The 15,250-nt window shown below is 45.3% G+C and overlaps 1 protein-coding gene across 1 annotated transcript in view; it reads right to left on the bottom strand.

The window, feature by feature from the left end:
• Positions 1 to 12,776: 12,776 nt before the first annotated feature.
• ADAMTS16 (ADAM metallopeptidase with thrombospondin type 1 motif 16) overlaps positions 12,777 to 15,250 on the bottom strand; it is an 89,916-nt gene continuing 87,442 nt past the window's right edge. The window contains exon 23 of the mRNA XM_053397234.1: positions 12,777 to 14,612. Within this exon, the coding sequence (XP_053253209.1) occupies positions 14,497 to 14,612 (116 nt within the window). The 3' untranslated portion in view covers positions 12,777 to 14,496. The remainder of the gene's footprint in view (positions 14,613 to 15,250) is intronic.

The raw sequence follows: 15,250 nt of genomic DNA, 5'->3' as shown, positions 1-15,250 counted from the left end.
ATAAGCCAAGCAACTGAGCCAAGATGCACCCTACAGAAAGCAAGAATGTTGCCTTTCCTCAAATTCTAACGAGAACAATGAGGTTGATAACTGTGTTAGCAAAATCAACAAGAGAGTCTTGTGGATCCTTAAAGACTAATACATTTTCTGTTAGCTGATCAGTGTTATTTTCTTCCTGCTGTGCTTCAGCAAGAAGAAGAAGAAGGAGAAGAATTAGGGTAGCAGTTTGGATTTGATATCCCGCTTTATCACTACCCGAAGGAGTCTCAAATTGGCTAACAATCTCCTTTCCCTTCTTCCCCCACAACAAACACTCTGTGAGGTGAGTGGGGCTGAGAGACTTCAGAGAAGTGTGACTAGCCCAAGGTCACCCAGCAGCTGCATGTGGAGGAGCAGGGAATTGAACCCGGTTCACCAGATTACGGGTCTACCGCTCTTAACCACTACACCACACTGGAAGATGTTGCGTTTACATGCTAGCAAATCTAGCAAATAATTTTTTTAGTACAGTGGTACCTTGGGTTACATACGCTTCAGGTTACATAGGCTTCAGGTTACAGACTCCGCTAACCCAGAAATAGTGCTTCAGGTTAAGAACTTTGCTTCAGGATGAGAACAGAAATCGTGCTCCGGCAGCGCAGCAGCAGCGGGAGGCCCCATTAGCTAAAGTGGAGCTTCAGGTTAAGAACAGTTTCAGGTTAAGTACAGACCTCGGGAACGAATTAAGTACTTAACCCGAGGTACCACTGTACCCGAAGGAGTCTCAAAGCGGCTAACAAGCTCCTTTTCCCTTCCTCCCCCACAACAAACACTCTGTGAGGTGAGTGGGGCTGAGAGACTTCAGAGAAGTGTGACTAGCCCAAGGTCACCCAGCAGCTGCATGTGGAGGAGCGGGGAATCAAACCCGGTTCACCAGATTACGAGTCCACCACTCTTAACCACTACACCACACTGGCTCCTTCCCCCGCGCCAGCTTTGAGTATCACGATGACAAACACTCACCTATACATACCTGGTGTAGCAAGGCGTGGCATCTTCAAGACTCGCCACTTTACTGTGGTAGAAACTTTCATGGATAGCTGCCACTTAATATTTAAAGAGTCGCAAGATTCTTCTTTATATTCCTACTCTCTTTCTTCCCACTGCTTCCACCCTCTTACTGAGCACACTGCAAGCCTAAATGATTAATAAGTGGAAGCAACATCACAGAAGTGATGATTAAGATATCTTGAAAAGGTAATAGATTGGCTTTTAATAACCCACCGTATTTTACTCCTGCTGAGAAGTGGAATGTCTGCAGCTGAATTTATGAGTCTGGATGTATAATAAAATGCCTTGATTGAAACAAATAAATTACAGGACGTTTCAGTTACTGCTGGGCAAAGAATAACAGTTGAGCTCTGTGTTGTAAAGTTTATTCTTTTTGTGGCCAAAGCTCTAAAGTGAAGAGGTGACAGTAGAATTCGCAAAATTCTGCTGAAGCTAAGAGGTGGCTGCTTTTGTTGTTTTTGCAGAATTCCTTGCTGTAATTTTTTTTCCCTTTGGAGCAAAACAGTTTCCTATCCAAGACACATAAAAAGTTGGCAATTGTGCAATTGTGTATGTAAAGTTGCACTAAACCAGTACCCTAACTGATAACACAGTTCTGCGAACTGAAAGCATAACCTTCCTTTTGACAATGAATTTTAGCCAGGCATACAGTTATCAGGGTGGGCCCTAGGTAGCTGTATAGCACCCCTGTGAAGCTTCTCCCTGGTCCTTCAATCTGTTCAGCCTATGGTGGGATCACATTTTGTTACAGCAGGCAGAAAGAAGCGAAGCAGTTGGGCAGATCTTCATCTCTCATTGCACTTAGGGATTTAAAAAATGTAACAGATCTCCGGGTTGCAGTATGACAAAACTGGCCAAACGAGAATGCAGATTTAGAAACACATGGCTAAATTATTGAGGTCAGAAGTGACCAGCAGTGCAGTGCAGATGAGTCTGGATTGTTCTTTCGGCTTCCTAACAACATGGATCACTGCCCCTTACCAAGTGGCCATTTTTGAATCTAAGGTGCATTGCTAGGTCTTTGCTTGCTGCTGTATGGAAACACACATGAATCTGACCTTTGAAGAGTATGGCTCTGCCCTCTTTATATTCACCTTGAGCAGACTGGAGTGAGGCCTGCTCACGCAGGGTCCTCTTGACTGGCCTCGCCTCCACCAAAGCCACTGACTGGATTATTTGAACTGGGGTTTGGCAGGAACCCCCAATGACTGTGACCTACAGGACCCGGGGCCTTGGCATGCAAGGGAGTGTGAATACTGGTGGGAGGGTTTAGAGTTGGATTTGGATATGTATGGGTAGTGGTAGGGTGATAGGATAGGGTTGGCATCATTATTAGTCACTGTTTTGTAGAAACCAAAGTAACAACTAAGCTAGGACGTAACTGAAACCATGTGCTTCCATGTGCTGAGTGCCTTTGGTTACTTCTGTTAATATTTCAAAATTGTCCCAGCCATGCATGCCTACAGTAGAGGTTAGGAATCATTCAGTAACGTGGTATCTGTGGTGGCAGCAGAAATAAGGTTAGTTTTAAACACCAGGCAAAAACCCACCTCAGAGCTGTGTGAAAGTGAAAGAAAAGTGGTGGCACAGGGGAGTTGAGGTAGATAAGAAGAAGAGGAAGAAGAAGAAGAGTTTGGATTTGTTCTCCCGCTTTATCACTGCCCTAAGGAGTCTCAAAGCGGCTAACATTCTCCTTTCCCTTCCTCCCCACAACAAACACTCTGTGAGGTGAGTGGGGCTGAGAGACTTCAAAGAAGTGTGACTAGCCCAAGGTCACCCAGCAGCTGCACGTGGAGGAGCAGAGACCTGAACCCGGTTCACCACATTACGAGTCTATCGCTCTTAACCACTACACCACACTGGCTCTCGGTGTGAGCGTTCATTTCAAGAGACGTGTGGTCTCTTTCTATGCTAAGGGGAATTGGGAAACTTTGGAGGAAACGTAGAAGGGCATAGTTTAAATGTCTGACAGCCTGTATATCCGCGCTTTACTTTGCTGCATATTTTGTGATTTTAAATCTCTGCTGGAGCTCTCTCACCAAAGAATACCTGCCCCAAGCTTGGATTTTGTCATCCAGGGAATTATCCTTCTATTCTTCTTCAACCGAAGTACCAAAAACCTACAGAAAGCTGCAGCAGCCCTTCTACACGGCTGTCAACCTTCAAAGGGACAATTTGCATCTTCTTGCCCCAGCATTTCCCACAATGCATGCCAAATACCCTTCTCATACGGGGGGGGGGCACGAGGTATCTAGAGACTGGCTACTGCATGGGCTGGCAAACTAAGGTCCGCGGGCCGGATCAGGCCCAATTGCCTTCTAGTTTTGGCCCATGGACGGTTTGGGAATCATCACGTGGATCGCCAGTGCATGGATCGCCAACATTTGCATTGTTTCCCTCTCAATCTGTTATGTATTAGGCTTATGTTACAAGGCGCATTCTACCCAATCGTATAAGCGTTGGTAGACGAACGTTCTAATGGCAAGTAAGCGCATGCACTTTCAACTGTCAACTGTCAACGGTCAGTTCATGCTTGGCATTATTATTGTGTTGTCCAGTCAGTTCGGTTCTTGTTTTTCTATGAGTGAGCTGTTGTTAAATATTAAATAAATGTTAAATTAAATGTGTTAAGTTGTGGGTGAACATACCAGACGACACAGCGATTCTTCAAACAGCTCTTGTTTATTCAGAGGCCAGAACAGAACTGAACTGAAGGGTTCAGCCAGCCTGCTTATATAGAGCTCCAGTACAATGTAACTGTAACAATTTTCTAAAACTATCCAATCACTGAACGTCACTTTCGATCCCTTATTTGCATAACTATCTACAGTATCCCCCTGCTGGCCCAGGGTGAGAACTTCAGTACATAACAAAATGTTAAATAAACGTAGTTGAGGAACTTATACTGCCTTGGGATTCTGACTTTTTGCGAACATTTAACACCCTCCCTCTCCCTCACATGGCTGCACTTTTCTCCTCAGAGACGGAGCAATCTTGTCCCACGCCGGGTGTCGCCGATGGCGGAAGTCAGCTTGCCCCCCCCCCGCCTCAGCAGGGTGGCGCTGTGATGGGGCATGTGACGCCAGCTGCCGACTGCTGCTGCATTTTCCTCCTGCTCCTCCTCCCTCTCCCTCAGTCCGTCCTTCCTTCCTTTTCCTCATCCCTTTTCTGCGCCACTTCCTCGCGCACTTTCTTCGCCACCGCCTGCCTCCCTCCCTCCTTCATTCCTCCCATGGCGTTCAGGTGGGTTGTTGCAGTGGCCACTGTCTTCTTCTCTGCGGTGTCTCTCAGGAAGCAGCAGAAGCAGGTGGTGGGTAAAACTCCTGCAACTGCCCGGTTCCCCTACCTCTGTCCGCAGCTCCTTCGCCACGGCTACTGGTTCTGTCTTTGCCAGTCAATGCAGCCTCCTACCCTGTCACGGCACCTGGCTGGCTGGAGAAGCCCAACTGCAGCTATTGGGACGACAACTGGGACAGGTAAAGTGAAGCACCTTTGGGCCTCTTTGTGGGCAGACGAAAATTGTTCACCCCCCCATATAGTCCAGCCCCCCACAAGGTCTGAGGGACAGTGGACCGGCTGAAAGAGTTTGCCGACCCCTGGATCAGAATCCAGATTCAGCAGTACAGTGGTACCTCGGGTTAAGTACTTAATTCGTACCAGAGGTCCATTCTTAACCTGAAACTGTTCTTAACCTGAAGCACCACTTTAGCTAATGGGGCCTCCCGCTCCCACTGGGCTGCAGCCACGCGATTTCTGTTCTCATCCTGAAGTAAAGTTCTTAACCTGAGGTATTATTTCTGGCTTAGTGGAGTCTGTAACCTGAAGCGACTGTAACCCGTGGTACCACTGTATTAGAGTTTGCTGGTGGGAATGGGGGAAGGCTGCCCTGTTGCTTGCCTCTTGGCTGGAGGGAGGGGTGGCTCACAGAGCTAGGAGGAGGAGAATGCCCCAGATAAAACAGTGAGTAGTAACTCTGAGAGGGATCAGGCTTGCAGGTCAGAACAGTTTCTAGTTGCTACTAAAGACCTGAGTGCTTCACATTGGCCAGAGGCAACTTTGAGAGCTATTAGACCTCCCAAACATATGTCAATGGGTTTGGGGGCTTCCTAGGAACGGGTAGCTTTTTTACAGGAACTTGATGGGACCCTTCTATGACTTGGAGATTGCACTGTATCAGTGTCATGGAGCAGGGGTCCTCATTGCACCTGCAGATATTTCCCAGAACAAAACAGGATAGCACCTGACTACAGGCGGAGTTCAGACATTAGGTAAAATCAAGCTGATGGCATGTGGGGTGATTCTTGTGCCAGCCTGCTATTTGTGTTGGCTTTTTACGGAGTTGGATTTGATTAATTCCACGATTTTCTCCAACCCCCAAGTTCTTTGAAATGAGGTCTACCGTTTCATATGACGTGTCTTTGTAACCTGACAAGGGCCCAATGGCAATATAAAATATATATCTAGGAGGATGAAGAGTGAGGGATTAGAAGCAATTTAATGGAAACACAAACCTGTTTGTCAGATAGAAGACAGCTTATTATTGTTCAAAATCTGGAATTTAAGCCGCCTGACTGTCAGGAGCTGGAAGAAAATGCTGTTCCTACAGAGAATAGCACCAGGCCTGTTCTCCTTCATGTGTCAGCTTTTACCACCTGGAATGATCTAAAGCAATCACTATTCACAAAGCAAAGAAACAGGTGTGGGGCTAGGGAGAAAAAACAGAGAAAGAACACTTCGAATCCTCTAGGTATAAGTAACCAGCTATAATTCCAACAATGAGTGTCACTCATCTCTTATTTTATCAGTGACATGGTATTGCAGAGCAGTCCTAGACCTATATTAGGCCAGAACTAGACCATAAAGAAGGCTCATCGCTGAAGAATTGATGCTTTTGAATTATGGTGTTGGAGGAGACTCTTGAGAGTCCCATGGACTGCAAGAAGATCAAACAGATCCATTCTGAAGGAAATCAGCCCTGAGTGCTCACTGGAAGGACAGATCCTGAAGCTGAGGCTCCAATACTTTGGCCACCTCATGAGAAGAGAAGACTCCCTGGAAAAGACCCTGATGTTGGGAAAGATGGAGGGCACAAGGAGAAGGGGACAACAGAGGACGAGATGGTTGGACAGTGTTCTTGAAGCTACCAGCATGAGTTTGACCAAACTGCGGGAGGCAGTGGAAGACAGGAGCGTCTGGCGTGCTCTGGTCCATGGGGTCACGAAGAGTCGGACACGACTAAACGACTAAACAACAACAACAACAGATACATTGCTGCCATGCTGGTGGAACATCATATGCAATGTGTGCTCAGCCGGTGTGTGGTGTGGTGGGAGAGAAAACACACAATTGGATTATACAAAAACTGCAGGAAAATGATAGATAATGCCCATCCCCATTTATAAGAAGTGGATGGAAAAGGAGCAGGGAGGAAGAATAAAAGAAACTGACAGGGACGGGGAAGGTACAAGTACAGTGTGAAAGGAGAAGTGGAGAAGAAATGTCAGGAGATGAGTAAAAATACTTTGAGAAGCACAAGGAAGGAAAATTTGCAGTAAAAAACCCTTTGAGCAAATTGTGCCTAGAATTGTGCTGACCTTTAAAGCCCTAAACAGCCTTGGTCCTATATACCTGAAGGAGTGTCTTCACCCCCATCATTCTGCCCGGACACTGAGGTCCAGCGCTGAGGGCCTTCTGGCGGTTCCCTTGCTGCGAGAAGCCAAGTTACAGGGAACCAGCCAGAGGGCCTTCTCAGTAGGGGCACCCGCCCTGTGGAACACCTTCCTTCAGATGTCAAAGAGAAGAACAATTACCAGACTTTTAGAAGACATCTGAAATTAGCCCTGTTTAGGGAAGCTTATAATGTTTAACAGACCACTGAATTTTAATATTTTGTTGGAAGCCGCCCAGAGTGGCTGGGGAAACCCAGCCAGATGGGCGTATAAATAAATTATTATTATTATTATAGAATGAGGACACCAAGGACCCAGCTATACAGCTGCAAATATAACATTTTAAGTGCATTATATTATTAAAGTGCATTATATTAAGTGCAATACTCCAACTAATCAGAATCCTACTGTTTATTAATTTCTAGGGTTTGGGGTGTGTGTGTTCCCCAAATCTATAACAATACTGACCTTCCTAAAGATCTGTTGTAATGATTCATGAGTATGTGAAGTGCTTTGAACCTGTATAGAAGTTTACAACCTACGGTATATAAGATATATCATCAGCTTCATATTTATTCTACCTCAGTGGGTTAATGAAATGCAAGATTCTCTGTGTGTGTATGTGTGTTGAAGGAATCTGAGGAAAGCAATGCATGTGGTGGAAATCAGACTTTCTCTTCCGAAGCAGAATTTACCTTGACTGCAAAAGAGTGAATGTTTCCAGGCTGACTCACGCTTAATATTTGCTTCTGCATTAAAGATAGTACTAAATGGACTGTGAACAAAATGACAGGGCATAATTTCTGTCTGGCTGTGGCCTGGAATTAAATTATAGCTTGGAGCAGTTGGGGGCGGAGAGAGAGAGAGACTGTGATGGCATTCATGGCTATCATATAGTTACAACTGGAGTCAGAGTCACGGCTGGATGTTTCTCAGACAGAGAGTAGTATGTGCCCCCAGGCTCACCAAGTGTGTGTGTGTGTGTGTGTGTGTGTAATGCTATATATCTTGAATGGTGTGGAAGATGACCAAGAGGGTCCGTCTGAATGTCTTCCAAGACGAAAGAAGATCTTCCCGTAGCTCAAGTCTGACAGAAGTCATGTGGTCTGTCTCACGTAACCGTCTGGGAGAGGAAAAAAAGAAAGTGAGATGGCTAGGGTTTCTACTGCAAAATAGGCCAAACCTACACTAATAATGGGACGTGGGTGGTACTGTGGTCTAAACCGCAGAGCCTAGGGCTTGCCGATCAGAAGGTCAGTGGTTCGAATCCCCACCATGGGTGAGCTCCGTTGTTCAGTCCCTGCTCCTGCCAACCTAGCAGTTCAAAAGCACGTCAAAGTGCAAGTAGATAAATAGGTACCACTCTGGCGGGAAGGTAAACGGCGTTTCCGTGCACTGCTCTGGTTCACCAGAAGCAGCTTAGTCATGCTGGCCACATGACCCGGAAGCTGTTTGCGGACAAATGCTGGCTCCCTCAGCAAGTAAAGCGAGATGAGTGTGCAACCCCAGAGTCGTCTGCGACTGGACTTAACGGTCAGGGGTCCCTTTACCTTTACCTTACACTATATATATATATATATATATATATATATATGTATGTATATATATATATATATATAATGTATAACCTTGCTCTAATGAAGCAGCATAACTCACGGCCCTCACTCCTGAATTTTATAGACTAGACAGACGAGGAGCTATTTTCATAGCTGAGCTATTCACCACAGGGATCATCCTGACCACCAGCTTAATGGAAGGCAACTCAGGAGTCAGGGTCATCACTCTCCGCGATTCCCTGTTCCCACTAGCAGACAGCATTGACATCCGTTGTGGATGGGGAACCTTGCCCAATGGAATGACCACAACTCATGTGGCACATTGGGCTTGATGCTACAATCTGAGAATTAGGAACAGCCCCACTTGGAGTAGGGATGCGGGTGGCGCTGTGGGTTAAACCACTGAGCTTAGGGCTTGCCGATTGGAAGGTTGGCGGTTCGAATCCCCACGATGGGGTGAGCTCCCGTTGCTCAGTCCCTGCTCCTGCCAACCTAGCAGTTTGAAAGCACCTCAAAGTGCAAGTAGATAAATAGGTACCGCTCCAGCGGGAAGGTAAATGGTGTTTCCGTGAGCTGCTCTGGTTCGCCAGAAGCGGCTTAGTCATGCTGGCCACATGACCCGGAAGCTGTACGCCGGCTCCCTCGGCCAGTAAAGCGAGATGAGCGCCGCAACCCCAGAGTCAGTCATGACTGGACCTAATGGTCAGGGGTCCCTTTACCTTTACCTTTACCCTGATGCTTAAAATGTTGAGGCACCGTATTTTTCGCCCCATAAGATGCATCTGACCATAAGACGCACCTAGTTTTCAGAGGAGGAAAACAGGGGAAAAAATATTCTGAATCAAATGTTGTACTAAACTATTTAATAAACTACTGGCATACCGAGAGGGACAGGAGCTGTATGTTTGTTTAGTGTGTATGCTCCAGGAGCCAGCAGATCAGCTGAGACACTGGGGGATTTGCGTAATTTTTTCTCTCCCTCATCCCATACCCTCCCTTCCACAGCAGCCTTCCTATTTTACTTACTGGTTTTCACTGCACTCATGGCTCAGAGCTCGAGGTTGTGGGTTTTTTTTTTGCTGCTGGTTGCTTAAATTTTATCCTTCCTGATAAAATTTCTTCATTGTTTTATCTTTTTGTAAACAGCTTTGAGGCAGTTTTCGCTCCCCTCCCCCAATCAAGCAGTGTATAAAAGTTTTATTAGTATCAACATTCCCACTTCAGATAAATTCATGAGTGTAGGTACCGTATTTTTCGCTGTATAAGACGCACCAGACCACAAGATGCACCTAGTTTTTGGAGGAGGAAAACAAGAAAAAAAATATTCTGAATCTCAGAAGCCAGAACAGCAAGAGGGACCGCTGTGCAGTGAAAGCAGCAATCCCTTTTGCTGTTCTGGCTTCTGGGATAGCTGCGCAGCCTGCATTCGCTCCATAAGACGCACACACATTTCCCCTTACTTTTTAGGAGGGAAAAAGTGAGTCTTATAGAGGGGAAAAAACACAGTAATTTTTCCAGAGGAAAAGGTGAGACTAGCTGCAATCTGCCTCTTTCAGTGGCCCAAGGTCAGAGTATGCCAGCCTCATAATCCTGCCAGATTTGGCTATCAGTCAATGAAGAAAACATTCAAACATTTGGAAAATTGAGCCACCCTCATGATAGGTCTGTAAGATAGATCTGGCCTGCCTTCAAATGTTTCTTCATGGTCTCTTTAAATCAACACCAGACCCCATGTGCATCCTGACTACAGCAAAATATTTTTATTCTTTGATTGCAAAGAAACTAGATTCATGGAAATGGGTAATGTTTTGTCTCTGTCTTTGGAAACAAGTGGAAATATTTGTTCAGTACAGACAATGGGACGAGTAAGTTGATGCTTTCTTCTTTTCCCTCTGAACCCAGCCATCACCAGCATGGCTATTACGCAATGGCAACATTTCCAAAAGTTAATAATTTGGGACGGGACCTGAAGTGACCACAAAACGATGAGAACAGCAGAATTCTTCAGCTGCGGAAAGGTCGACGCTGCCAAGCCCTGACACTTGGAGTGGATGAGTCAGAGGTTTACATAGGAACAAATTCAGAATCTTGCTTCCAATAAATTACCTGTGACTGTGTCTGGATTAGCTGGGACTAAGTCCGAGTCTTTACCGTTAAGTCAATTTGAATGTCACAACACCTGCTGCTGCAGTAGTACCCAAAGACTTTCCCAAAGATGTCCAGCAGGCAGCATTCAAAATACACACTGGGGCATACAAGCCCTGTTAAGCTTGGCTTGGCTTGCAGATCAACAGACAGAAGAATGGCGTTGAAAGAATTATTTGTTAAATATAAAGCAGAGGAAGCTGGAAAAGCAGAAATGACTTCTACTTAAAGATGTATGTTCCCTATCAGTTCTTTGGCTGGATTTTACCCTCCCCACAATAACTGTGGAAACATTTCATTGACATGGTTGAACCAGCATAAAAAACAGGTATTATATGTAGTTTTTAGCATGTCCATGTGGCAAAATAAATACATGGGACTTCTATGATATGGACTTTAACTCCCCCTACACCATAAAGTGGGATGAGTTTGATCAGAGCAGCTGCTTTAGAGAGAGGTCCATGGTAAGCTAAATTCTGCATTGAGGTTTGCTGGATTCTGCTACTGATATGCATTATGCCTGGACCATATAACACCAGTCCTAAAGGATCTTCACTGGCTCTCAGTACGTTTCCAAGCACAATCCAAAGTGTTGGTGATGACCTTTAAAGCCCCAAAAGGCATCAGGCCAGTATACCCGAAGGAGCGTCTCCACCTCCATCGTTCAGCCCGGACACTGAGGTCCTCCTTCGAGGGTCTTCTGCTGGTTCCCTCACTGCGAGAAGCGAAGTTACAGGGAAACGAGGCAGAAGGCCTTCTCGGTAGTGGTGCCCTCCCTGTGGAACGCCTTCCTTCAGATGTCAAGGAGATAAAGAATTACACAACTTTTAGAAGACATCTGAATGCAGCCCTGTATCGGGAAGTTGTTAATGCTTGATGTTTTAAGACATGCTGTAAGCTGGCCAGAGTGACTGGGGAAACCCAGGCAGTTGGGCAGGGTATAAATAAAGTAGCAGCAATAGTAGTAGTAGTTCTTCTTCTTCTTGTTTTGCATGATTTATTTTGGGGTTTTCTCTGTAAGATTTATTCTGTTTCTGTTGGTTATGGGGCAGGGCAAGTGTTGAAGTTCTGCTTTCTGGAAATTCTATTCAGTAACTCTTCCTAACACTGCCCATTTACTTTCTAGAATTATATTTGCAACCATTAGGCCTTAGAGACCTGCTCTTCTTCTTATTTAATCCAGTTTGAGATCCTTGAAAAGTTACCGTATTTTTCGCTCTATAGGACGCACCAGATGACAGGAAGCACCTAGTTTGGGGGGGAGGAAATAAGGGGGAAAAAATCTGAATCTCAGAAGCCAGAACAGAAAGAGGGATCTGGCTTCTGGGATAGCTGGTCTAGCTTTCCGCGAAGCCTCCACGGGGCATGGAGAGCCTTCATCCCCCATTCTGGAACAGCCCGTGAAGCCTCCGCAGGGTAGCGGGATGAAGGCACCCCGCTGCCCTGCGGAGGCTTTGCGCCGCTAACCCCGAAGCTAGAACAGCGAGATGGAGCGCTGCACAGCGCTCCGTCTTGCTGTTCTGGTTTCTGGGGCAGCCCGTGAAGCCTCCGGAGGGCAGCGGGGTGCCTTCATCCCGCTACCCTCTGGAGGCTTTGCACAGCAAAGCCCGAAGCTAGAACAGCGAGACAGAGCGCTGCAAGGCACTCCCTCTCCCTGTTTTGCCTTCTGGCGCAGCCTGCATTCACTCCATAAGACGCGCACACATTTCCCCTTACTTTTTAGAAGGGAAAAAGTGTGTCTTATAGAGCGAAAAATACGGTAAATCCTGCAGCCAGTAACACAGGCTATAGTTATTTCCCATTCAGTAGGAGGAGAAAAGCATAGGAAAGGATCACTAAGCCTTCCTATTCAAAAGGAAGAACTTCTGTAATACGGATAATATGAGAGACGTCCAACCAGTCTGAAGCAAAGTCATTCAGACACTCTCTAAATAATGTTGAGGTTTGATGTAACATGTGGTCAGACTTGGAAGATTTATCTTGTTTTTGTTGTTGTTTTAATAAAGGAGATTTTCACATCCATTCTTGAAATGTTTGGCAAACTTAGTCATATATAATGCTCACCACAATCTGTGCATTGGTCCAACGGGAGCTGACAAGAGATCTCTATAAAATGTCATTGTCAGCCCATCATCTCAGTAAATGCTTCTTAAAGCATATGCATGTCTTTTTGCTGAGTCTGAAAACAGGTTTGAAAAACTCATGCCCAAATTTTCTTTTCTTTAAAAAACGTATTGGCCGTGGGACTGCTAGCTGCTAACTGATTTAATAAATGCAGCAAGAAATGGATACAATAAAAGTTTACAATGGACTGGACATCGGAAGCAGGATCTGAAATTACTTTTGAGACGAGACATTAAAGAAACAAATAATTTTTTTATTAAACTTCAGATAACATAAATATTCAGATTTCCATTTGGAGTGACAGCACCAGAAAATCTTGAGGAAGCAACAATGCTGTAATTGCAGTTTGCATTTTGCTCAGGGCTGCGCACACTCTGCATTTCCAACAGTGAAAAATTCAGCACCAAAAAAGTCAAATTCTGTGTTCTCCATCAATTTTGCAAACTATACAAACATTTTGCAAAATTTATTCTGCTTTTGCAACTGAAGCCCTATCACAAAAGCAGAAATGTTGTCGAGCAATTGTTCTGAAATCTGACGCTTTGGCAAGCATTGCCCTCACACATTTAAGGGTGCAAACTTATATAAACTTACCTGGGCATAAGCCTCATTGGGCTCATTAGAATTTGCTTTCAAGTAGACATACAAATGATTGCACTGCAATGTATCTTGGCAGCCATGAGAGCTAAAAACTTGTTTAATGAAATCCAAGATACTCTGGAATTGGCATTCCATCCTCAGTAACATATATATATGCATTTCTGATCTGTGGAATTGCAGAATATACACAGCTCTGATGTCAGCATTCCGTGCAGCTTCTAAACTTGCAAAACATGTTCCAGTTGCCCTGAATAGTATTACATTGCAAAAAAGAAAAAAAAGAAAAACAATTTCCTAGGCTTAATATGTTACTATGGTGCTGGAATCTAACATGGTAGTAGTACCTTATGTTTAAATGCAAACATAGTTTTGGTATAATCAGCCATTTAAGTAACACTGATGGCAGAACACTCTTTTTACACTTAGCAGTACAGCATAAAACAAGGACATTTAAATAAGATCGCTCATTTGAAAACAACAAATATAAAGGATCTTATTATCTGGCAAATGTCGAGGGAAAGGGCACCCCCTGAGGCTTGTCCTTGCCTGCCCTCCCCCTCAGACTCTATCATCCATTAAAAGCTACAGATCTAACTAAAGCAGTTCAGGTTTATTTATTGGCCAAAGAGCCTCAAGTATGTTTCAACTGCTGTAATCAGTTACAGTCTTCATTTAAATAGGGCGTTTATAGATTCAGCCACTAGGGCATGAGGCACAAAGCTGCAGGTGAACAGCGACACTCAGCTGGGAGTTCTCCTACACAAGGTCCCGTGGAGTTGGCCGGGAGCTGTGCAAGAACACTGGTAAAATGCAATAAATATCTTGGACGCAATCCAGTGCAAAGCTGTCCCCTCACAATAAGCCCCGTGGAAATGCTTCTGGGCTCTTTGCACAGCCGCACAGAGGGGTGGTAAAAAGAACCAAAGTCCTCCCTCAGGCCGGACTTCTCTCTCTGTTGCCGGCTTCAGATGTCCATGCTCCAGGCAACTCTTCGGTGTCGCCTCAAAAGAAGATGCCAGCTTCTGAAGGACCAATTCAAATGCAGAAAACGTCCCTGTTGATTAAAACCCCTTCCCTCCATTCATCTTAAGAACAGGATGCTTATCCCAAAACAGTAGTGGGGTGGGGGGTCACTTCAGAATACAGTACTGAAAAATATTTGAGACACCTCACTCATCCAGGTAGCTATTGACTACATTTTGTGTCCAGGCTCATTGAATAATTAAAGGCTTCAGAGCAAATTGAAGTCACTCTTGAGAAACAATGTGTTCGACAATCACAGTTCAGGGTTTGAAGGCGCAGCAAGGTTTGCGCTCAAAAGCTACGCTTTTTGCCTGAGGAGCAAGTCTCCCTTACAAATTTGAGTTTACACAAGACCTGCAGCATTGCTTCCCGTAGAAACTATGGTTGCAAACGCCGTGCTGGGGAACCAAGTGGCACCAGTTAAAGTAATCCTTACAGAAGGTATCTGAAACGAGAAGTGTCAAGAGAGAGAGAGAAGACTTTAGACAATACGCCACTACTAGTGGTTGAAAGAAACAGGGTGAACCCAGACATGTACAGTGGCACCTTGGGTTACATACGCTTCAGGTTACATATGCTTCAGGTTACAGAAATATTACCTCAGGTTAAGAACTTTGCCTCAGGATGAGAACAGAAATCGTGTGTGGGGGGGCCACTAGGGGCGCATTGGAAGATGGCCGACAATACCATCTCTCTGGCTCACACGAGGTAATTGAGAGGCTGATATGGGAGTATGCAGCCTCCCTTGTTACCCCAAGGGAATGGGGAACACTGCCTTGCCTGCTGTGGCCATAAATCACCCCTGGATTCGAAAGAAGGGGGTGAGGGCACTAGGCACAAAGCCCTTGTGTGGGTCCGGCTCTCGCTGATGCTGTCTCTGATCGCACACCAGTTGCAGGAGCTCAAAATAAACAATTAGAAAGAAGCAAATGCACATACTTTGAGTGAAGATCGGGAGTAAGGACTGCTAATTAAAGGGATCTCTGGGAAGTGGAGCGACGGACTGGACTCAACAATAAATCAAGAAGAAGACTCATCAAAGGATCGGTATGTCGGAGCGAGACTGAAAAGGGGGGGGGAAAT

The sequence above is a fragment of the Podarcis raffonei genome, chromosome 7, assembly GCF_027172205.1.
Source record: "Podarcis raffonei isolate rPodRaf1 chromosome 7, rPodRaf1.pri, whole genome shotgun sequence".
In the NCBI taxonomy this organism is placed as follows: Eukaryota; Metazoa; Chordata; class Lepidosauria; order Squamata; family Lacertidae; genus Podarcis; species Podarcis raffonei.
This window is presented reverse-complemented; position numbering and strand designations above follow the sequence as displayed.